At 63.0% G+C, this 24,387-nt stretch overlaps 1 protein-coding gene across 1 annotated transcript; it reads right to left on the reverse strand.

The window, feature by feature from the left end:
• Positions 1-1,262: 1,262 nt before the first annotated feature.
• On the reverse strand, positions 1,263-24,245 carry RASA4B (RAS p21 protein activator 4B). The gene is made up of 21 exons (XM_032431145.1): positions 24,074-24,245; positions 19,213-19,269; positions 17,825-17,938; positions 17,244-17,305; positions 16,090-16,219; positions 14,093-14,174; positions 13,417-13,548; positions 13,079-13,170; positions 11,678-11,795; positions 11,291-11,441; positions 10,946-11,010; positions 10,511-10,623; positions 10,093-10,285; positions 9,727-9,864; positions 9,023-9,167; positions 8,575-8,741; positions 6,826-6,963; positions 5,471-5,606; positions 3,849-3,969; positions 2,020-2,084; positions 1,263-1,890 (listed from the first exon to the last, which is right to left on the reverse strand). The coding sequence occupies exons 1-21, from the start codon at positions 24,136-24,138 to the stop codon at positions 1,769-1,771; spliced, it is 2,406 nt and encodes an 801-aa protein (XP_032287036.1). The 5' UTR covers positions 24,139-24,245; the 3' UTR covers positions 1,263-1,768.
• Positions 24,246-24,387: the final 142 nt, after the last annotated feature.

Consider the following 24,387-nt stretch of genomic DNA (forward strand, 5'->3'; position numbering starts at 1 on the left):
GGAGCCAGGGCGCAGTGGGGCCGGCGGGGAGGGCGGGAGAAGCCGCATGGGTGTCTGGGCCTCGGCCCCGTGCGGATAACCCCCTGCCGAGGCTGCCGGGCGTGGGAGCCCCGGCTGTGTTGTCGCCGGCTTGCCCACTGGGCCCGTGGCCTCATGAGCGGCTTGTGAGGCAGGCGGCGGGTGAGGGCGGGGGCCGGGCAGGTGCACCCAGCGGGGAGAGAGGAGCTCCGACGGCCAAGTGGAGGAGTCCGCTCGGATTGGCTGGTATTGCGCAGACTGCAGTTTGTTCTAAAGGCCCCCCCTGCGCTGTTTGAAGCGAGGGGCTGGGTCTCCCATTAGCTACTGGAGCCACAGCGGCTGAGGAGAAACCAGGAGCTTCCACACCACTTCCATCCCCTACTTAGGCCTTGGGCCCTAGGACGAGGAAGTGTCATTCCCCCAAGATCCACACTGGCCTTGACTCTCCAGGCCAAGTGGTGGTGGGGGGGGGGGGGGGATGAGGGGATGATGCCCTGGGGCTGTAACCTCCACCCTTCTGGGCCATTCTGGCCAAGTTTGGGCCAAGGATGCTACTTAACTGGGCTGGCTGGGGGGAGGAAGGTGTAGTTTTTACCCAAAAGGGGCCTCACTCCCTGCCTGATAGAACGCAGGGGTTTGGGGGTACATGAGCGGTAGGGACAGTGCCAGGCACGCACTTGTTGTAAGCCCTCCTCAGGCTGCAGCGGCCACCCCATCCCAGGACCCTTCTGGAGGAGAGGGTGGTAGGTGTCGCCACACCAGGTGGCTGGGTGTATCCTATCCAGGCTCCTACTTGCGGCAGCCCCATAAACGCACCTCTCCTGCCCCTTCACTCTGCATTAGGGCGCAGTAGACCCTGGGGTCCGTACTTCCTGACCACAAGGTCCCGGAAACCCAAGGAGATTGAACAGGGGTGAGGACTTGTGTGAGGCCCTGAGGAAGTAGCCAGAGAACAGGGTGTTGGTGATGGGGGAGGGGCAGCGCAGACTCAGCCGCCCCTGGGCCGGGAAGGGAAGGTGAGGCCCGTTCAGGCTCTAGCCTGTGGGGATGGAGCAGTGGGACCCAGGGGTATGGTGAGGACAGCAGTTGTGGGGAGAAATGAGTCCCCCTGGGATGTGGGGGGGGCAGAGGGGATGCACAAAGGCTATGCTGGTGGCCCCGTCGTTGGCCACCCCCAAGGAGCCACTGGAGTCCCCAGGCCTAGTCCTTCCACCGACCCCCATCACAAGAGCCCAGAGCCCAGGCGGTCACAGCAGGTTTATTGTCAGCGACAGAGCACCGGCGAAGCTCGCCCGGCGGGCCCAACCAGCGGCCCGGGGGGAGCAGGTGGTGTGGCGGCCAGGAGCTGGGGGATGCTGAGGTCCCGGCCTGGTCTCCTGGGCTGCGTGTTTCCTCCCACCTCTCTGGGTCCAAGGAGCATCCGTCCACCCGGGCTCGGGCCACCCTAGGGGTGGTTTCCAGCTAGGCCCGCCCTGGGCAGGAGAGCGGGCCACCGGAGAGCGTGGGCTAGTGCCAGGGATGGCTGCGGGGCCGGCGGGGAGCAGCCGGGCTCCAGGGAGGAGCGGGAGTGCGCCCGGCGCCCTAGAGACTTCAGGCGGGCAACGATGGGCCTTCTGGGCCCCCCAGCCCCCCAGTTCACCCAGCCCACGAGAGCCCTAAGCCCTGCTCCCCAGTGAGCGGGAGTGAAGTGAAGAGCTGAAAGCGCACCGGGGGTCTCCAAGCACCTGGCAGGGGGCTCGGGGGGCGGACCTCACGTCTCCAGCGCCAGCGGGCGGTTGGGCCCCGAGGGCCGTGAGCCGGCGGGGCTGGAGCTGTGGGCCTCCCGGAGGTCCTGCAGCACCCGCAGCAGCTGGGCCAGCGGGTCCTCGGGGGCTGGAAGCAGATGCAGGATGAGGGGGGAGCAGCCAGGGCCAGAGGGCCCCCCCGGGGAGTGGGGCCCCGCCCACAGTCCCCCAGAACGGAGCTCAGGCCACTGAGGGGGTCCAGCTGGGAGGCACCTACCTTCCCCTGGGCCCGTGCGCACAGAGCCTGCCCCTGTGCCCGCACTCAGCTCCCGGTGCTTCTCCCTGTGGCAGAGGACAGAGTGAGAGCTCGTGGTGCCCTTGCCAGGAAGGCTGGGTGACCCTGCGTGGGCCTCCTGAGTTGGAGGGGATCCTGGGGGGGGGCCAACCCCTTCAATCTGTGGGGAAGTAACAGGGGTCCAGGTCATGGTCCCCTGGTCACCTGCCACCTTCCCTCTTCCAGCCTCCTCTGGTCCCCCCGACCACCACCACGGTGCGCCAGCGGAAGGCATTTGGAAACCCAAGTTCGAACCACGTCACTCCTGTTTCGGAGAACCCTGCGGAAAAGGGCCAACTGGGGCCTGAAGTCCCAGGATTAACTGGTGGTGGGACGAGTTTCCTCCTCCTGGGAGGACGAGCCAGTTGCAGGCTAAGCCCAATTCCTAACCGGGGTTCACCAGAGATCCCTGGGCCCTCAGGTACGACTCTGGGAGCCCACACGGAGGAAGAGCGAGCCGCCACGTGGACCCCAGGCTTGAAATTCCTTGCTTCGGAATTCCACTGGCTTGGTCTTTTTGCCGGTCTCCCTGACATGTTTCCGAAGAGCTGTGTCCCTGTTAAGATCTAACGAGCTGCTCCTCCTCCTGAGATGCCTTCTAGGCCCCATGGGGTCGGTCCGGTCCCCTACCTGCTCTGCTCATTTGCTAATTTGAACTGACCGCAAGAGAAGACATCGTTCCCAGTAACTGGTTACGGCAGCCACAGGAAGTGGGCACAGCAGGGACTAAGGACGGGTCACCATGTCAGGGGATCAGAGGTGCCGTGAAGCAGAAGGTCTGGTGGTGCTCGATGGCAAGGAGGTGAGGCAGAATGAGAGGAGGGGTGGCCGGGTGGTTCCAGAGCTGGGAGGCTATGGTCAGGCCCCAGGGCACTGGTCCCGTGGCGGGACCCACCCGAACCCAAGGTGGCTTGGGTTCCAATCTTGGCTCTGTCGCTTCCTGACTTAAATGGGGGACAGCTGTGGGTTCCGGGAACAGAGCAGATAGGGTGGTGGCTTCATCCAGTAGGTGGAGGACAAAGTCACCGAGCCAGGGGGCCAGACTAGGGGTAGAGAGGGAGCTGGTGCCAGGACCACACCATCAGAAAGGACATGTGGCTGCAGAGTGACCTGGGAGCTGCTGGAGACTCGGGCTCACAGGGGAGCGAGCGGTTCTCGTCTGAGCCCACGAGCTTCGAAGGGTTCTGAGGAAGAGATTACACCCTGGAAAAGTGGATGAGGAACAAGGACAAGAGCCACGACCCCTCCAGGGCCCCGGGGCCTGGGGTGTGGGGCAGAAGACCGCCCCCATCCCAGCAGGCTCAGGGAAGCCGCTCAGGGAAGCAGCGGCTTGCTTGGAGATCTCCCCACTCTGGACTCCACCTCCGGAGATTCTGAGTCAGTGCGGTAGGGCACAGGCATTCTGGTTTTTTCTGAGCGGGAGCCAAGGGCTGAGAACCAGGGCATTAAGGAGATGGCTGAGGAACTCAAGAGAGCTGGCTGAGGACAGTCCCTGCGCTCCGAGGGCACGACGGGGAGGCCGGACAGGCTGGGAGGCTGCGTCAGTCCGGGGCAGGACACAGCCGTGGCAACGACCCGGGCCTTCTGCAGCCCTTGAGCCTTCCTCCTCACATGAGCCAGCCTCATGCCGCAGAGACCCGTGTGCCCCTCCCCAGGTGTGGCTGCCACCGGCAGGAAGGGGCCAGGCCTGATCCGCAGCAGGAGACCAGCCACGCGGCCCCAGCTCTGGCCCTCGCCCACCACACTCCCCGGGGCCACACAGGCCTCCTCACCTCAGTGCAGCCTCCACGCCCAGCAGGTGCCGGTAGATGAGCTGGGCCTCCAGGTCATGATCCAGAGGGTCATTCCACTCCTGCAGGGTCACCCGTGACCGGGTCTTGTCACAGCCCAGATCTGGGGGCACAGAGAGGGCAGGGTTGCGGGCAGGGTCCATGAGAGCTTACGTCCAACTTCATGGCAGTGCAGGTGGGGACACTGAAGCCTGGAGAGGGACAGGACTGGGCTCAGGGGCCCCAGGAGGGCAGCAGCTCATCTCTGCCGGGTGCAGCTCCTGAGTCCGGAGATACATGACTGCCGAGCATGGGAGCCGCACAGGAGACAACTCAAGGGGGCCGGACGGCTTTCTGGATGGCTGCCTGCCTGTCTGGAAGAAGGGAGCAGCCTGGGACCATAAGATCACGGGGACAGAAGCTGAGGGCTTCGGGCCTTGGAATGAGCCGGCCCTGCCACTTGCTGGCTGACGACCTTGGCAGAGGCATCAGCCCCCTTAAGCCTCGGTTTTCTCCTCCATAGAATGGGCTACCAGACCTGCCTCCTAGCGCCCTAGGGAGTCCCCCTCACCAATAACAACGGCTATCACCATGAAGGTCAAAGCCAGCGGCTGCAGGTCAGGCCAACCAAGCAGAGCTGCCACTGTCCCCTCCCAGACCCAGGGCTGGGCTGGAGCAGGTGGGGCAGCTTCCCAGGGCCTCCCGTGCCAGGCTCCGAGGGCTGAGGCTGGGGGCTCCAGGGGCTGAGTCTCTTCTGAGACGGCGGAGCAAGAATTTTGTAAAGCAGTGAGCCTGGGTGGCTCAGTCGGTGAAGCGTCTGCCTTCGGCTCAGGTCATGATCCCAGGGTCCCGGGATCGAGCCCCGCATTGGGCTCCCTGCTCAGCAGGAAACCTGCTTCTCCCGCTCCCACTCCCCCTACTTGTGTTCCCTCTGTCACTCTCTGTCAAATAAATAAATAAAATCTTAAAAAAAAAAAAAAAAGAATTTTGTAAAGCGGATGGAGGTAAGACAAGATCTTAACAGTCCCAGAACTGAGCTGTCCGATAGGGAAACCAGCTAACCACAGAAAGCCGCTTAAATTTAAAATCATTAAAATTACATAAACTTAAAACAAACTTCGAACTCTGTTCCTGGGCCACACTGGCCACGGCTCAAGCCACGTGTTCATAACGAGCACACGCGCAGAACCGGGCACCACTGCCACCATCATGGAAAGTTCTAGCAGCAGCTCATCTCGGCCATCCCTCTGGTGCCCAGGGTCCCCCACCCGCAGCTCCAGGATCAGGCTGCCAGGTGGGGACGTGCAGCTCAGCAGCGAAGAGTTCCCACAGTGTGTTCCTCGGAGCCCTGGTTCGCAGGAACCTCCCTCCCTGGGCAAGAAAGGGCCCCTGTCCCGTGAGCTGGTGTTACACTCCAACTCGTTTCCAGGCCTCCTCGGGGCCCTCAGCGAACCCACGTGCGGGACCCACACCACGCGGCACTTCTCAAACTGCCGTCACGGAACCCTTCCCGCCCGGAGCACCTACAGGGACTGATGCCTTCCCACGGGTGCACAGGCGGCCCCCAGCCAGGCCAGCCAGGGTGGACAGATGCCGTGTAGGGGGGCCCAGGCCTCCGCTCCCACCTGACTTGTCCTTCTGGTGGCAACAGCTCCACTTGTCCCCACGGAAGACGCCAGGGTGGTAGGAACCCAGCAGGCCGGGGTTGCTGATGCTCACCTTCCGCAGCGCAGACAGCCACTGGTTCAGCTCGTTCACACACTGCAGGGGGCGTGGGGGGCCATCAGAGGTCACCCCCTCCAGGAAGCCCGCCCTCCCTTCCTGGAGCTCCCAGGCACATGGCCTGATGAGCAGAGCGCCGGCTGGACGTCGGCCGCCACTCGCCCCCTCGGCCATGCCTTGGGCAGTGTACAACCTGCCAACTGTACGGGGTGGTCACCGTTTTCCCCTGTAGCTCCGGACAGTCCCTCCCAGGGACAAGCCAAACCCCCTCTGACTTCAGCCTCCTTCTTGCTCCCCGTGTCCTGCCCCTAGACGTTCTCTCCTTCACGATGCCCCTTCTCAGAGGCCCTCCCGCCCACCCTTTAGAGAGCAGCGTCCCCCTGCTCAATGCTACTCTGTCCCCTCCCTCTGTCCCTTAGTCTCCTTTATGCCCTTCAAAGCAGTGCCACCATTTGACATTTTAAATATTGATTTAGGGGCACCTGGGTGGCTCAGTTGGTTAAGCGACTGCCTTCGGCTCAGGTCATGATCCTGGAGTCCGGGGATCGAGTCCCGCATCGGGCTCTCTGCTCGGCAGGGAGGTCTGCTTCTCCCTCTGACCCTCCCCGCTCTCATATGCTCTCTCTCATTCACTCTCTCTCAAATAAATAAATAAAGTCTTTAAAAAAAAAATTGATTTAGTGGTCTGTCTGCCTCCCTGGGAGACAAGTTCCACGAGGGCAGGGCTCCTTTCCCTGCCGCTGTACCCCCACCACGGAGAACCACGCCTGAGCCTTGTAGACGCTCCACAAACACCTCTCAGGTGAATGGATGAATCAGTACGTAAAGAGACGAGAACCTGAGGGCGTGTACTCAGAGCCACACGCCGCATAAACATGACAGGATTACGTGCTGACGTGTTCCGCAAACACATAGGCACCAACACAGATACTCAGAAATCCAGTTTTCCACAAACGTGTACAACGTGTGAAGCTCCAAATCACAGGACCGTACACGTCCTTACACTGGACCACGCACAGACCTACACTGGGGTGCCTAGACAGGCCCAGGGAAAGCCACAGGCACAGGCCCCAGGCCCCAGGACACACACACACACACACACGCACTGCACTCACATCGGCTCTCACACCCTGCTGGGCCTGGTGCAGCTGACAAGGGGGTAGGAGGCTCACTGGGGCCTCCTTCTAGGCCCCCCACCTCCCCAGGGAGCTCTTCCCCCAGCGGCCCTCCCCTCGAGTGCCCACCACACCGCCCCCACCTTGCACTGCAGGTACACGGTCTGGGGCTTGCCCGCGTCGTCCTCGTAGATGACCTGCATGACGTGCGAGCTGCCGAAGCTCTTCTCCTCCACCTTCTCTGCCGCCCGGATGTTGGCTAGCTTGATGAGGGCGCTTTTCTGGAGTGGGCCGAGGCAGGGAGACTCAGGGTCCGAGCCGGGACCACTCCGTGTCCTAGTTCTGGGCCTTAGTCTCCCCTTCTGCAGCCCCAGGGGTTGGCTTAGGACACCCGGCTCTGTGAGTGACTCCAGCCAGAGTGCAGACAAATGGTGACTAAGTGCCTGGCCTCTCGAGGGTTCGCACTGGTCATGGGAGGTCTGAGCTATGGAAATGTCTGGACTCCCAGCATTCCCCAGGCCTGGAAAGTAGCACCTGCCTGGACCAGGCCCTGTGCCTTTCCCCTTATGAATAATCCCCCACCCCCACCCCCGTGCCTTTACCTTCCCCGCCTCCTGGCCCCTCCCCACTCCTGCCATCATCCAATCCGGTAAGACACGAATGAGACGGAGAGAAGCTGTGCGTCTGACGGGTCTGTGCCCCTGAGGGGCCCCCAACCTACTGAAGCGGAACCTGGGCTAGCAGCCCCCAACCCGGGGTCTCCCATCAGAACTCATCAGGGACCTTATCACCCAAGTAAGAGTCCCCATGGCCCTCAGGAGAGCACCCACTCCCCCCAGCCTGGCATCCAAGCCCACCACCCCTGCTGGCCCCAGTGAGAGCAGAGAAGGGCAGAGCCGCCTCTTGGGAGGAGTGGGAACACCTGGAGGGGAGCCCTGGGGATACACATCTGGGGGTGGGGCCTCCCAAAGGACAGAAGATGTGCTGCCCTCTTCTGCTGAAGAGGAGACAGGAAGGAGGCAGGAGGGGGGCGCTGCACAGGGGGATGCATGGATATGCCCACAAAAGGGCAGAGCTCAATGCCAAGGAATGGAAAGGGGCCCAGAGTGGCACAAGGGAAGGCCCTGCCAGGCTTGGCTGAGGCTGCAGAAAAGGCTGAGGGGACTCAGCGGCTGGGCAGCTGCTAGGGGTGGAAGACACCGGAAAGCGAGAGGCCCAGGCTAAGGGGTCACCCGGGGAGCTCCCTCAACCTCTCGGTTCTCCCATCAGCTGCTCAGGGCCGGGTTGGGAATCCCCGGAAGACCATCCCCAGAGCCTGGCTGGCGGGGGGTCGGGTCAGCCCAGCTAGGGGTCAGCAGATCCATCCAGAACATAAGTGCTCCGCCCTTCCTGGGAGAAGAGCATGGACAGGAGGCCAGCCCAGGGCCTTCGGCAAAACCACTGGCTGAGATCCTGCCCTGCGCCGGGCCCGGGCTCTGCACCCTCAGAGTGATCATCTCCTCTGCCCTCAACAACTTGGGAAGTAGGGACCGTCGTCCCCAGTTTGTAGGCCAAGACACCAACCAAAGCTCAGAGAGATTGAGACACTTCCTAGGTACACAGGGCTGGAAACCAGGACTCCTCCCAGCCCCCCTCTCATTCCTCCATCTCCCAGAAGCACCCCTCAGCCCCCCACCCCACTCAGGCACCAAGAAGCCAGGGCTGACATGGCAGCCACTGCCCACCCCCTGCCCTCTGGGCAGAAAAGCTTCTTCCCTACGGGTCTTAAGAGATCCTGTGGCTGACACCAGAAGCCTGGTCCCGCCTGGCTTTCTTCTCTGATCCCGGTGGGCCCTGGGTTGGGCTCCAGGGGAGGAGGGTGTTATAAACCCCTCGGATCCCCACTTGCCCACCTTGGAGCTGGGTGTCTTGGCGAAGCTGAGGGCCTCGGTGGTGAGGGAAAAGTGGAGTTTCTTGAAGGAGGACATGAGGGGGCCCTTGCCCTTGGTCCTGTGGATGAAGAGCGGCCCCTCCTTCACCAGCGGTGCCTGCAAGCTCAGTGCTCGCTGAAGGTCCAGCTCTGCCGGGCCAGGGAGAGAGGGTAAAATGTGAGTCCGGGGACGAAGTAGGGGCTGGAGCAGAGCCGCGAGGGGCACAGGCAGCAGGTGGGCAAGGCCGTGGGACAGGGCGAACGGGATCAAGAGGCTGTGGGTGCGACCAGAGAGACCGAGGGCAGAGTAAACGGGACCTGGAGGCTGTGGGCAGCGCTGTAAGACAGGCCAGTGTGGGTGGGGCCCCGGGGCGGGGGCGGAGCCAATCTGGACGGAGAGGGTAGCGTGGGGCCCCACGGGGAGTGCTCACCCTCCTTCTCCTCGATGTCCACCAGTTTCGTGATGAAGTCCTTCAGCTGAGCCACGCCCTGGCGCACGGTGGGCTGCAGCGGCTCCATCCAAGCCTCCTTGGCTCTGGAAGCGGGCGTGTCCATGTTGCCCACATTCTGGACCGCCTGCGGGTGACAGCAGCAAGGGCCACGCTCTGCTGGGTCAAGGGCCCCCCACTGCAACCTCCCCCGTCCCGCCCCCACATCGGTGCTACTCCCGCGGTAGAAACGGAGGCAGAAGCGGCACAAGCTCTGCTCATGGGCCCGTTCCATCCGCACTGGGGTTCGGGGCTGGGCCGATCACGGAGTTTGAGGCCTTTCGGGACCTGATAGTTGAGACTACTTGAGGCCAACCTACTGGCCTTCCTTGGCAAGTTTAATGGGAGAGTGCTCCCCCCCACCCGGGTACGCCAGCCCCAGCCTGGTGCCAGGCAGCCAGGTGCCGCCTGGGAATAAGTCGATCTGGGCGTTAGAAGGCCCGCATTCACACACACAAGCCGTGCGGCCTCGGGTAATCTCTTCCCCCGCAGGGACCTGCTTCCTTGTCCATGAGCTCGGGTGACCACGAGAAAGCTTTGTCAACTGTGAAGTGCGTTCCTGGAGCCAGTCGGGGACACACTGCCGTGCAGGCAAGGGCCCCGTGGGCAGCCGGCTGGGCATCCCGCCCGCGTCCCCGGGCCCGCACCTTGGCCAGCAGGAGCAGGGTACGGCTGGTGCGCGCGTCCGCGTGCCGCTCCCGCAGGTGGAAGAGCTTGGGCGCCATGATGGCGGGAGAGAAGAAGCGCAGGCACAGGAAGCTGGTGACGGCGATGAACGGCACGTTCTGGGGGGCGCGGGGGGGGGGGGCAGGGCTGGACTGCCTGAGGCCTCGCCTCGGGACCGCCCGCGGGCCTTTGGTGCTGTCCCCGCCCCTCCCGCTCCCCATGACCCCGCCTGCGGTTCTAACCCCCTACCCCCATCACTACCGCCCCCGCCGCGCCCGGGACGCCAGGGCTCCCCCCCCCGCCCCCGCTTTCTTCCCTCCGCCCGGCCCCACCGGCAGGGGGCGCACCTCGTGCTGGGCGCTGGGGAAGCGCTCGCGCACGCGCCGGAAAAGCTGCCGGAAGGTGGCGCGGACCACGGCGGGGCATGCGCGAACGGAGCGACTGAGCGCGCTCAGCAGCGCCCCCAGGTGGGTGCGCAGCGTCTGCGCGCTCTGCTCCAGCACCTCGGCCTCGGTCTGTGGGCGGTGCAGCCCGGAGCACCTGAGTGGATCCCGCAGGAGGGAGGTCAGCGCCCCTGCACAGCCTCGCACAGAGGCTCCCCGAGACAGGCGCAATAAGGCGTCAGCAGAGACAGGGACAGAGGCAACGCACAGGTGGGCAGAGCGACGGAAGGCAGACCCAGGCAGAAAGGGCCAAAACATACACTTGCAAAAAGGGCCTGGCACCCCCGCCCCCCCCCCTCCCCGGAGTCACCCCTGGCCTCACCCTACATCCTTGACCTCCACTTTGCTGGGGTCCAGCTCCACGTACTTCTTCTCCTCAAACACCCTGTCAATGATGGGGCCCAGGACGCCGTGCAGATACCGCATCCCAGCCACCTGGGGGCCGCAGGGGGTGGCATTGGTCCTGCCTCCAGCTGCAGGCCTTCCCCCTGCAGCTGGCCTCCCGGCCACCCCGTGCACCATCTGCCTGCCGTGTCCACTCAGGATAGAGCCAGGCACGCAAAGGGGACAGCGTGACAAACTGCTGCTGCGCGAATGAACGAGTGAATGGATGCATGGGTGGATGGATGAAATTCTTAGCCTTAAAGGGCCCTGGGCTCCCAACCCAAGACTGGAGCTTAAGCTCCCACCCTCTCGGCCCTTCTGAACCTCCGTCTCCTCACCTAGGAAGCAAAGACCATATACCACTCAACCTCACCTTCAGAAAAGACTCCATGGACTTTGAGGCCAGAGAGTTGCTCCGGAACAGGGTGTTAGCCTCACCTACGAGCAGAGGTTCTAGTGGTTAGGGGGTTGGGGGAAGGACGGAGGACCACGGGGGTGGGGGCTCTAAGCTGGCCCCTCTGTAAGGAACTACCTTGCCACCTCCCAGCACACTGCCACACCTATGCCTTTTGCTCTTTGCTTTGCCTCCTCAGACCCAGCTAAGCTTCCTACAGGAAGGCTTCCCAGATTTCTCCCCTCTCAGTATCTCTGGAGTCCTAGGCTCCTGGTTCCCCTCTCCACCACACCCTCAGACAGGCTGCCCCCTCCCAGGCCTCACTGGTACGACCCAGCTCCAGCTGGAAGAGCAGGTCCAGAAAGTCTTTGGCCAGTCCCTGCCCCAGGAAGAGCTTGAGCAGGTTGGTGGCCACATCCTGGCGGCACTCGGTGCTTGTTGTCTCCTCAATAAGTGGTATCAGCTGCCCTGGGCCCTGCGGGAGGCAGCAAGGAGAGGCAGGGCTGGAGGACCCACAGGGGAACCCAAACCCTTCACTCTGAGGACCTCAGAGGACCACGGGGGAAGGGGGGGTGCTTTCCCAAGGGATGGTGAGGGGCCCTGGGCACTGGCTAGTTCCTTCCCATCCTGAGAACGGAGCGCTTTGCTCTTCAGAGCAGGTGTAGGCCTGCTGTCCCCGGACCGTCCCCCCTTCCCCCGGGGCCCCCTCACCTGGGTGCCCAGCTTCACCTCACAGCACAGCAGCCGCACCAGGGGCTGGTAGCAGCCGGAGGGCAGTACCGTCTCGTCCCGCAGCCGCACTTGCAGCTGCAAGGAGCCCAGGCTGCCCCTGGAACAGGCAGGGCAGCCTGTGACCTCTCCACCAGGGGCTCAGGCCGCCTGGGCCAGGCCCCCTCCCCACTGCCTCCATGTTCCCCACTCGGGGCCAGCCTCTCAGTCTCTTGGCTCATGCCCTCCACCCTGCCTCCCTGCACTGCCTCCCCCCACCCCCGCCCCCATTCTTTCCCCAAGCTGCTTTCTTTCCCGGCTCGGAAAGCCCTTCCCCCTTCCAACCACCCTCACAGCCTGGCTCCCTGCCCCCTCTAAGACTCCTTGGACTCTGAGCTTGACCCACGTGGATGTGCTGGGCTCCCCAGCCTGGAATCTGTAAACTCTCAGAGAACAGCTCCTTCGTGTATACGCTTTACACTGGAAACAAATCCCCAAGTGTCATAACAACCTGCCAGGGGCACTGAGGCTCGAGCAGGTTAGGCAACTTGCCACAAATCTAACTGCCAAGCTCCCCTGCTCAGATCCCTCCTGGGGGGGTGCTGACCAAGGCTTAACCATCTCTAAGGCCCCCCCCTTCCAGAAGCACAGCGCAGTTCACTAAGTGATGCTGCTCAGCACGGCCTCATCCGCAGAAGCCCTCCAAAGGGCCCTTGGCTGGTTCTCTGGAAATGCCTCGCTGCTGGACACAGCCGTCTACCCTGCCCCTGCCCTGTCGATGGTGGGGATGGGGGGGTCTGGGGCTTTCTGCAGAGAGACAGAGCTGAACCATCCAAGGTGGGGGACACTGCTGATTCTCCACCTCCAGGCTGAGTGGTGGGCAAGGAGGCCAGAGGGCTTCCTTGATAGGGTTGCCAGATTTACCAAAATAAAAATACAAGGCGCCCCGTTAAGTTTGAGTATCTTTAGTACAAGTCTGTCTCCAGCACTGCATGGACATACTTACACTGAAAAATGACTCATTGTTTGCCTGAAATTCAGCTTTAAGTGGACATCCTATATTTTATCTGGCAACCTCATTCCTGGAAAACTTGGGGGGGGGGGGGGGAGTCAGAGTTCTGGGGACTGGAACTCTGGTCTGAGGTCTGCTGAGAAACCCTCAAAGGGAAAAAGTCTGAAGGCCTATTCCAGAATCTGGCAGAACGTAGAAAGCAGGAGACCTCTACCGCCTCCGAGCTAGGAGGACAGGGCTGAGTCCAAGGCTGTGAGAAGGGCCAGGTGGCAGGACCAGCCAGGATAACAGTGTGGCCCAGTGGGCAAGGGTCTGCCCCTCCCTGCGCCTGCCTGCCTGATGGAGCCAACCGTCAGCCCCCACCAGCCCCACTGGCAAGCCCAGGTACTTACTCTCCCCGCCGACTCTTGGACTGGTCAGGCTGCAGCCGGAACCAGCCCTCCTCCTGCTGGGTCGCCCACAGTCTCTGGACATTGAACACCACCTGGGGGCAAGGCAGAGGCGGGGGGGGGGGGGCGGCATGCTGAGGCTGGGACCCTCAGCTCTCTTCCTTGCCAACTACTGTTCCTTTTGGGGGAGTCCCTTCCGGGGGGTCCCTGAGCACCAGTGGCTCATTCTGGGGAGTGCCCCTTTGGGGCAGCCGGAGGTGGGGGGGCTGGGGGCCTTGCCGGGAATGGAGGCCAGGCTCAGAGGTGGTGGCAGGTGAGGCTGGAAGGCGCGGGGCACTCACTTTGCCCAAGAAGTCATTCCGGCTGACAAGGTCCCAGTCCCAGGCTTCTACACACAGCGCCTCCATGGCCCCCTCTTCCAGCTCAAACTCAAACGTCTCGTTCCAGCGTGGGTAACATGATTTCTTCACGATCTGCCCAGAGCAGGGAGAGGAGGGGCGGGGCTGACCCCCACGGGCCCCCCCCAAGCAAGGCCCAGCCAAGGGCACAGCCACCCCAAACACCCCACTTGGGATCCCTGCAGGGGCCTTGCAACAACAGAGGTATAAACTTCCTGTCCAAACCCCTATTCATTTCTCAAGGTGGGGAATGGAGGCCCAGAGTGGGTAAAGTACTTGTCCAAGGCCACAGAGCAAAAAGGTAGCAGACTGCACTGGGAAACCAGGACTCCACCCCATACCCATGCTAGGGGCTAGCCCACCACCCCAGCTGCTTCCTGGAGCAAAGCAGTGGGGGGAGCTGTCGGACGGTGCAGCTGAACCCCACGCCGCTGTCTTGGCCCAGGAGGCTGGGAGTGAAAGGCAGCTGGGGCCGTAGGGGCCGGGGCCAGAAGGGCCAGGACCTGCTATGTACCAGGATCACCCCACTTTTCTAAACCTCTTCTGTGAGGCCGCAGTGCCAGCCTGACCTCCCAGCTGATGAGGGCCTGCCTGCCCCCCGCTCCCCCGGCCCCCTCACCGAGGTCTCCTGCGTCCGGCCGTTGTAGCGCACTCGGACGAAGGGGTCAGATGCACCATTCCGGTCCTTGGGGGCTAGGTCCCTGGGGGGGGTGGAGCAGAGCATCCACTTCTCACACCCCCCCTCCCCAGACTGCACCCCAAGCGGTGGGGTAACCACACCAGGCTGGGCTCATCCGCGCCCTGGCAAGCTGGGTGACTGTGGACAGCGCCTCTCCCTTTTCTGGATGCTGATTCCCACAGTATTCACCCCACCAGCCTCCACACGGCACCCACACCAGGCTAGGGAACCCCCCACGGCTCCTCTGAGCTGACAGCTGCAGGCTGGCTGTGAGCTCAGCCTCTGCTCTGGGGAGTGGGGGAGGCAAGTGCATCATGGAACAGCCTGGGCTGTGCCCCCCACCCCGCCCCGGGTTCCCAGTGCAGCCCTGAGCTGGGGCTGCCTTTCTGAGCCTGTTTCCCCATCAGTAGAATGGAGAAGATAACGGCCACAATTGAGATCATGGGCTTCTAGAAGGCCTGCCCCGCAGTATTCCCCTACTTGGGGGGTGGATCTTGGGGAGCAGCCCCGATGGGCCATCCTGCTGATCCTTTGCAAAGCCCAAATCCCTCTTCCTTTTACTGCAATTACTACACCCCCAGCTCAGAGCCCTTTGTGAAATAACAGCAAAGCCCACCCCTCTTCCTTTCACTGTCATTACTATTTTCCGCTCTTCTCCATATTTTCCAGTTTAAAGCTTCTCAGGCCTGCTTTTCTTTCCTCCTCAGAGCTAATAGAGTTCCAGAACGTGGCCTTGAGAATCCTCCCAGAAAGATGAAAAACATTCTTTCTGCACAGACAGCATGTCGGGCCTCCCAGAATGCCAGTGGGATCTGAGCGGGGGGCGATGGGGGGCCAAGAGCCCCCCCAACTCCACACAGAGATCTGGACAGACCGCTCCTCCCGCCCAGGCAGCTGCTAAGCGGAGGCCAGGTTGGCCCAACCACCGCGTCCCCGGGAGCCTCGGCAGCATGTGTGTGTCCGTGTGCACGCGTGTGAGCATATGCACCCATGTGAGCATGCACGCACACGGGCCACAGACAGCCCGGGGCCAGGCGAGGCTGAGGGAGGAGGAAGCGGGTGGGCAGGGGACGGAGGGTGTGACCGGGCCTCTGCCCAAGTCTACACATTTTCCCTCCGCCTGTGCCTCGTCCACGCTCCAGCCCCAGGACAGAGAATCAAGCCAGGGGAGCCACAGTCCCCGCCTGCAGGAGAGAGAACTTCCTCCCCGGGAAGCCGACCACCCCCGCGGGGACCCGCTCTTCCACAGGCGCTGGCCAGGCCCTGCCCTCCCGCCCCAGAGGCAGCCAAGGACCCTGTGCGGGCGGCCTGGAGCCAGAAGGGAAGGCGCTCCTCATGGAGCGTGTGTGACTCACACTCAGGCCCAGACGGGAGGGGAACCTGCAGCTAAAAATACCCGGGTGGGGGAAGGGGGCCCTGTCATAGGTGACTCAGGCCCACCTTTCTGCCCAAGTCACTGTGCCTCCTGGAGACAACCCCCCCCCAACACACACACACACACACACGCACACCCAAGTTCATACCTGGAGAGAACCCCACCCCTCCCATGTGAGGACAACCCCCCTCAACACACACACACACACCCCAAGTTCATACCGCAGTTAAACCCAGGGGAAGCCCAGTCTTGGCACGGGGGCTGCACGCTCAGAGTTTGGGGTCCCCTCTTGCCTGCTACCCCCACTGCTCTATGATGCCCGAAGCCCCACCATTAGAACATCACCCCGTCCCCAAAGAGACATAGCGTCCTGGGCCGGGTCACCCAGGAAACACCTTCGGGTCAGGGCAACCTCCCCAGTCTGCCTGCGTGCAGGCCTTGGTGGGAGGAGGTGCAGGGCCAGGACGTGGAGTTGGGGGGGGGACAGCAGGTGGGCAGTAGCGGCAGGTGTCCCTAGTTGCGTAGGGCCCACCGCCCCGCTGCCCAGACCCTCCCGCCTCACCTGGCCTCCAGCACAGAACAGCGCAGGCGGCGGGCCCGCGGCCCCGGCACCACCTCCAGGCGCAGGTGGATCTCGCCTTGCACCTCCTCATCAGGGTCGACCTCCGTCAGGTGGGCCCAGCCACTGAAACCTGTGGGGCCAGCGGCTCAGCCGGGGGCCCGGCCCTCTCCCTCAGCCCCGCTGGGCACCACGGCGCCCCTCCACCATCCCCTCAGGGTCCTCTCGAGCTCTGGGGGGCAGGGGCTCTCGTCCCCAGGGACAGATGGGGACACAGGCCCAGAAGCTGAGCAACAGCAGTTGGAAGAGGCTTGACGCAAATCCAAATCCGGCGACCCCTGTGTCCTTACTCTCGTGCCCCGCTGACCCTAACTCGTGGCAGGACCGCCCTCTCGGGCCTCAGTTTCTCCATCTTAAAACAGCGACTCTTTTGTCTGGGGCTGCTGGAGGAGGGGCCGAGCCCAGATGGGGAAGCAACAAGGGACCAGCATCACTTGGGCCGGGGAACCTTGAGGGGCTGGCTGGGGCAGCGGGCAGGGAAGGCCTCTGGCCTGGCAGGTGCCGAGAGGCTCCGTGAGTCAGCAAAGTCACCCCGGCCTCACAGACAGGAGCAGGTGTGTGCCGGGAAGGCCCGGGACAAGTCACAGGGGCTCGGACAAGCAGAACCCGAACCGCCTGAGAGCTCGTGGTCTGAACCCTCACCGGCAGATAGGGACCCAGCCCGCGGGAGACAGCACCTGCCCCGGGTCACACGGTGAGGCTGCGTTAGCATCCCAGCCATCATCCAAGGGGCCTCGCCCGGCCACAGGCTGACCCCTCAGGCTTAGGACAGAGTGGCACTGGGGCCCAGGCTGAGGGGACCTCAAGGGTACAGAAAGAGCCAGCCGATTGGGAGGAGGGGTCTCCACACTGCAGCAACGGAGCATACAGAGGCCCCTTCCTCTGCCTGCAGAGGCCCCAGATCCCACCACTAGCAGCCCCTCTTTGCCCTAGGGGGATGCAGTCCCAGTAGGGGACAGAATGGGGCCAGGGCATTGAGGCCAGGGTCTCAGAACTGGGGGAAGGCCAGGGACGGGGCAGACCAGTGGGGGTAGAAGGAGGGGGGCCAGGGGAGGGGAAGCAAGAGCAGGCCGTGGGCTCCCTCCCAGGGATCTTACCCTTAGGGTGAGCGGCCAGGGTGTCCCTGGTAAGGCAGACCTTCCCGATAACGTCGTCCCGGCTGGAAGATGGAGAGGGAGCCAGAGCTGGGCAGGGCTCCGCAGGGAGCCCGGGACCCCCCTCCTGCCCAGTTCAGGGGCCCTGTGGGAAGCAGGGAGGCTGATACTCCAGTCATTTGCAGGAGCCGATCGGAGCAGGACCCATGACCCTCCTGCGGGCCCTGCATTCTGGACACTCTCAAGAGCATGTGCTAGGTTTCTGCATGTGGACGGACACATGGGTCCACATATATGCCAAGTTCATTCTGGGTTCCCTAGCTCGCATGCCCCCACGCACAGCCCAGCACACCTGTGCCTTTATTCCCACACGTACGTGCACATGGATGATGTGGTGTGAGCAGTGTGAACACCCCCACCCCCACAGACAGCTGCTCGCTCAAACCCTGAACCTTTCCAGACCCTCCCGGGGCTCCCCCTCCCTCCAGGCCGTAAAGAGGAGGCAAAGAGACCAGCATTCTCAACAGGCCCAGCAGTGACATGGCAGGGTCGGGGCCCCATTTGAAGGGTGGGGGCCCACCCACCTGAGGGCATCCTCATCCATGACGTAGAAGGCCACCGCGTGGAAGGTGGGCGGCAGGTGCACCTGATACTCCTCGCCCCAGAATGGGCACAGGGTCTTCCACACAGTGGCTGTCCTAGAGGAGAGGACCCTCAGCACCTCTCTGGGCTACCCACAGGCCCCGGGCCGTGACAAGACAGGGCCACGTGACTTAGGTTCACCTTTCCCCCCATCCCCTTCCACTCCCGAGAATGAGTGCTGATGATTTTCCTTGTCCTAGTCCCCACTGTCCACCATCAGTCATTCCCTCCTGTCCTTCCTCTCTGCCCTGGGTGGGGCACAGGGCTGCATCTAGCAGGCTATTTTCCATTTGGGGAAACTGAGACCACAGGTGGCCAGAGCTGGCCCAGAGAGGTTTTATGTGGCCAGACCCTCCAGGGCAGAGCCTTCAGCTCATGGGACTCAGCAGGGAATGTTTCCCTGTCTGTCACAGAGACAATCAGAGCCATCTTGCCCATCCCCCTCTTGGTATCATGGTTTGGACAGAATGTGAAGACTTGGGGTCCTATTTGCAGGGGGGAAGAACCACGAGTCTGGCAGCCTCAGCCGGCAGTCAGCAATGGGCATTTCGGTGGGCAGAACAGTGGGGCAGCTCTGGCCATGAAGTTCAAGGTCGAGGCCAGAGACACAGAGGAGATGGGACCTCAAAGAGCCTGCCCAGAATCGTGGAGCCCTTGGGCAAAAGCGCATCCAGGGGAGGGGGCCCTTCTGGGTACAGGCTGGGGGCCCCTAGCCTGGAGCAGCCTTTCTGGGGTATAACCACAGTGGGAGTCTCTCAGGGAGTGGGGACCCCGAGGGAGACCCGGGACAGGGGAGGAGGAAGATGCTCAGGCTTTCGGGTCAGCCAGATTTGGGTCCCAGTCTGACTCTGCCACCTCCTAAGTATGTGACCCTGGGCAAGTTAGTCTCCGAGTCCCCGGGTTCCTCATCCGTAAGTGCAATTTAACAATATCACATCTAGCTCCTTGCAAGTTTTAAGTGGGCTGCAAAAGGCTTAGCACAGGGCCCGGCGGACGGTACTCCATAAATAACAGCTACTGTTACTACTACTCATCCTCTGTCCCTTCCGAGGGCAGTAAAGATCATAGAAAGGAACAGCACTGGCGAGAGGCCCTTGGATGGAAGGCCTGGATGGGCGTTAAGGTCAGTAATCAGCAGGAGGAGTTAGAGGTCAGTTTCCTCACCTCCCAGCAGGTGTGTCAGGGCAGGGGCGGGGCCAGGGGATCAGACACTCGGAGCCCTCCCCCTCCCCCGCCCCGGGTTGTGAGCTGGAAGGGTAGGGGTGAGTGGGGAGGAGCAGGGGCAGCCCCGTCACCCGCCCTTAGTGGGGTCTGGAGGAAAGGGCCGTACCGGATGATGGGCTCATTGTCCACTTTCACGATGCAGTAGGGGTCACTGCTGCCGGTGCTGCAAGACACAAGGCCAGGGAGGGGCTGACCGGCGGCCGGCGGCAGGTGGGGTGAGCGTAGGGGTGCCCCAGGGGACTCCTGGGCAGCTCAGCCCTCTGTGACCCCAGGAAGAGGACAATCGAGGCTGAGGCACAGGGGCCTGGGCTGTGTCCCCAGGGCCCAACGGCTCCTCAGGCCGAAACGTGTGCCCCCTGCCCCCACCCCCCATCAGTCTGGGAGGCCCGTGGTGAGCAAAGGGCAGGAACCTGCACGAGGCTTCCCTGCACTGGTGCAGGGGAAGGGGAGAAAGGGCCCGGGGGGGGGGGGGGGGGGGGCCCTCCTGCTGGGCGGGGGGAAGGATGCTCCTTCCTGCCACCCCTTCCTCCCGCCCCGCCCCAAGGAGGACAGAAACAACAGTCAGCAGGGAACAGCCCCAGGCCAACTCCAGAAGCCCTGATCCATCCGCAACACCCAAGTGGGCGCCTTGTTCTCTCTCCCCCGAGCCCTTGCTCCGGAGGCTCCTCTCGCCTGGACGCCTGGACCACGCTGCCCACCTCCCAGCCTCAACCTCCCCCCCACCCCGCCTCTCAGAGCCCACCCCCATCCCAGAGGCAGGGAGTCTGGTCTCCCCTGCGGGCCCACTGCCTGCAAACTCTCCATCTTTCCCCCCATCCCAGGAACGCTAGTGATGCGCTGTCCTCAGCTGCCACCCCCACCTGACCACCCGAGGGAGGGGCCACTTCTGTGTCCCCAGGGCCTAGGACAGGGCTTGGCACAACACAGGGGGCCCAGGGGTGTTTGCTAGATGAATGAATGAACAAATATAACAGTCTGCCCTCGAGCTCTCGGCCATCTGGGAAAGAAGGAAGGGGAAGACCAAGCTGGGACTGCTCCGGTGCCCTGGTCTCGGTTGGTAGGGGACTCCTGGGGTCGGGGGGGGGCAGCCCCAGCCAGGCCTAGGGCTGGTCCCAGGCAAGAAAGGGGGTGAGGACTGTCTCCGGGAGTACCTTTCAGGCCCAGTGTCCATAGATTTGCATGTTGGAGGTTGGGGAATTCCAAGCCCTGCTCCCTTTCTCAAAAGGGGTTCTTCCTGCAGAGGAAGCCATGAGACAAACATCTCCGAAGGTCCTCCCAGGACTCAGTTCTCCACACAGTGCAGTGCGGCGCTCACAGGGTGACTGCCCCGGGTCCCCGGCCTGATGGAAGGGCCAGCCCATGGCAGGTGTTTGGTAAATGTTGGCACGGCCCTAGACTCCTTGCTCCTCTGCCTGTCACCCCTTCCTGTGTCATTTAGGAGTCCCCTCCTCCAGAGAGCCCCTTGGGAACACCCTAGCTTGCATCCCACCACCCCAAAGCCAGGGGACTCGGGGCCTCCAGCCATCAGGCCCCTGTGCACCCCCAGAGCTGGGCTGGGCGGCAGGGCCCAGCAGCTGCACGCATATTTGCACAAGGAACTAGGAAGGAGGAAGATGTCCCTGTGGGCTGAGACCTAGGGGGTGGGGTTGGGGGCGGGCCCCCTCTACCCTACCTCTGCCTCCTGGCCTGGCACCCCTAGCAGCCCTGTGAGCCCAGCTCTGCCCACTGGGCAGCTCTCACTCATTGAATGAATCTCTGAATGAACCATGTGGTTTGGGGTTTGTGTTACAGGCCAGATCACGGGGGTAAAGGCCTGGAGGCAGGAATGGACCTGGGTGTGCAGGGGCTGCGAGGAGCTGGGTGGCCGGATCAGAGGCGGGCAAAGGGGACAGTGTCAGGAGCGGGCTGAGGCCAGAGGCCCAACCACGAACCCTGGCCAGGTGTTGGGCCCTGTGCCCCTGCCCAGTGCACAGTGAGGGCCCGGACTGGCTCCCTGCCCCACTTCCCCTTCCCCAAGCCACTTGGGGAAGCCAGCCTGGCTACTTGCAAGGCGTCTATATTTAGCCCCTTGGCAGTTTCCAGGCTGTGGGAGGGGAAGGATCAGGGCAAACCCTGAAATAGTCCCGGGCCCGTCCCCAGGGCCACCGGGCGTGGGAGCCAGTCAGTCACCGGTCATTATGAGACTTAGCTCCTGTCTGGCTGACCCAGGCGCACAAGGATGAGAGACGGTAGATGGAAACAGAACAGGAACAGGTGGGCTCTGAAAGCGGTCGGTGAGAGGGAGCACAGCTGTGCTCTCTGCCCTTAAGAGAACTAAAGGCCCATGAGTGGAGATGGCAGCTCTGATGATGTCTCCCTCCTCAGAACTGTCTCAGTCAAGATGGAGCACTACAAAAGGTGGTGAGCTCCCCGTCCTCGGAAGTGTGCAAGTCCCGGCTGGAAGGGAGACTGTTCAGGAGACAGGCTGATGAGGCACAGTAAGGCAGGCTCACCACCATCCCTTCCTCCAGCATTCAGTGAGGGCCTCCTGGGATCTCCAAACCCCTGCTGTCCCTGAGCCAAATGATTTGCATGGCATTTGCAAGGCTCAGTCCCCACTGAGCCCCACGGCAAGCCTGCAACATCGGCCCAGCTAGGATTCTCGGGCTGTCAGCAGCAGAAAGAGTGGGTCTGAATCCTGACTTCTCTATCTAAATGCTACGTGGCCTTGGCAAGTGACTTGCACATCCTGAGCCTGTTTCCCCTTCTACGAACTGAGCCTATCTACCTTACAGAACTAAGACAAGGATTAAATGGAAGGGTCCTCCACAGCCCTTATTCTCCTCTACCACGGACCAGGAGCCCCCCCAGGGCCCCTGGAATGCCAAGATGAATGAGTCACAGTTCCTACCCCTCGTGGTCACACAGCATGGGCAGCCCAAGAAGCAGCAACTGTTACCAAGCGCATCCTCCTGACTCCAGCTGACCCCAACTGCTGGAGGGCACAGTCGGGGGCACGAGAACCAAGGCTGCCGGAGGGCACCAGGGAAAGCCCTGGGACGGAGCCGAAGTTTGAGAGGAGTCCTGAAGGATGACCAGGAGCTTGCTGGAGGACTCTGAAGGGGAGTGTCTGAAGGCAGAAGCCCCTAAGTGTGCAAAAGCAGGGCTGCAAAGAGCCCAAATGTGAGGGGCTGAGGGGGGAGGGGGGTCACAGCTGGATTTAAGAGCCAGGTGACAGGTCTGAGGGCTTTAGGAGGTGAGGGGAGGTGAGTAGGGACGGGGGCAGGTCAAGGAAAGAGATCCTGGAGGCAGAACCAACACGACTTAGTGGCCCCGCCCCCCATCCCTCCCCCCCCACCCCGGGGATGGAGCCCCAGGGTCCCCGGGCTGCGCAGAGGCAGGACTGGGCCGAGAACCTGGCACCTTGGCTCCCAGGTAGACCCAGTCCGAAGCTTCGCCGCCCAGGGCTGGGGAAAGCCTAGAGCCAGGCACTAGGGCCTGCGGGATGGGGAGGGAGGCGACAGACGGAGGGGCTGCTCCTTCCAGCAGCCACCAGCCAGAGGAGGCCAAGCTGACCTAGTTAGCGGTGCTAGCCTGGGGGGTGCTTAGAGGCTGGGCCTGGAGGCTGAGACCCTCCTCAGGGCTCATCCGCCTGCTCTCCCTAGAGACCACATTCCCAGCGTCCGCCCCACCTACCCACCCAGCACAGAAACCCACCTGGAGACGGCCGGCCCAGCCCCCTCCCTCACCCATTGCCATAGCAACTGCTGAGCCTGGCCTCGCCAGGCCCAGGGGGCCTTGAACTAGAACTGCTCAAGGCGCTGAGTGAACAGGGAAACTCACAGGGGCCACTGTCCGTGTGAGAGAGACGCCCTCGCCCCGGCCTCCCGCACCCCTCCCCATTCGCCACCTCGGCTCCGCTGCGGAGCCCGGGGCGGGCAGGGGAGGGGGGCGCACTCCAGACATTGGACTTTGGACCCTATGCAGCCTCTGGGCTCCCTTTCCCCCACACCCCGCTCCAGGCAGCCAGCGCACCTCTAGCCTTGTGCTTAAGGGCTTTTGACCTCCAGTTTACAGAAGCGGAAAGTGAGGCTTCAGAGCTAAGATGCTGCCTAAGGCTGTATACAAGGGAGCCAGGGATGGGATGGGGCAGCTCAGCTCTGGGACTACTGAGAAGGGCGCTGGGACAAGGGGCTGCTGACGCCTCCTCAAATCTGGCCAGGGACCAGGGAAAGCCCTAGATGTCACCGTGGATTAGGAGCTCTGGACCAAGACCTTGCTCTGCCATTTGGAGCCAACATTTTCAGGTCTCCGAGCCTCAGTTTCCTTATCTGTAAAATGGAATGATGAGACCGCCTTGTTGAGTACTTGTGAGGAGGTGAAGCCACCGCATGGCGCAGATAAAGCCCAGGGCACAAGCAACAGCTGCTCCCCAGCCGCCCCAACTTTGCACGGGTCCCAGCCTCCTGACCTACAGGTTCACCCTTCACGCCAGCGCACAGCTGGAAGCCCCGGGACAGCCCCGGCCCCCAGAGCGTGTTTCAGGTGCACACTCTCGGGGACTGAAGGTTCCGGAATTACTGAGGAAGACCCCTCGTTTCCAGAGGGCACCTCCACCCCCTCCAGCCACACCCCCGCAGTTCACCGAGACATCTCCCAGCGAGGTGCCCCCCAGGCTCAGCCCCTGTCCTATTAAAGCCCCTTCCCCTCTTGAGGCGCTGTTGGCTCCTTCCCTGCTAACTCAAGCCCCTTACAGACCCCCGTCCCTTCCCCAGTCCACAGCCCTTCCCTGTCCCCCCCGCCCCGCCCGGTACTCGCAACAAATCTTACTGTCCCCATTTCCCTTCCAGTCCCCCGCCACGGCCACACTCGCCACACCCTCGCCGCTGCTCCACTTGGGGGCGGCCGTGTGGACCCCAGAAAGGTCAGGCTTAAGAGGCAGCGCCCCTCCCCAGAAAGTTAGGGCCCCCACCCCCGGCAGCGCTCACATGTCCTTGGCGGGCAGGTTCTTCCCTTCCACGATGCGGATGGACAGCGAGCTGCGTTTGGCCATCGCGGGTCCACGACGCGGGGTCCGGGCCCGGGGGAGCCCCACGCCCGGGTCGGGTGCAGCGGGCCGGCGGGCGGGCGCGCGCGGGACTGGGCGCCGCGGGGGGCGGGCCGCGCCGGGCGCGGGAGGTAAGCGCGGGGGCGGGGGAATCGCTTCCACTTCATTCACCCCCGCCCCCGCCCCACGTGCGGGGGCCACTGCGCCCGGGCGGGCCAATCGGCGGCCGGGGCTCCCTGGGGTGGGCGGGGCCGG

This window comes from Phoca vitulina, unplaced genomic scaffold, assembly GCF_004348235.1.
Source record: "Phoca vitulina isolate PV1807 unplaced genomic scaffold, GSC_HSeal_1.0 scaffold45, whole genome shotgun sequence".
Lineage (NCBI taxonomy): Eukaryota > Metazoa > Chordata > Mammalia > Carnivora > Phocidae > Phoca > Phoca vitulina.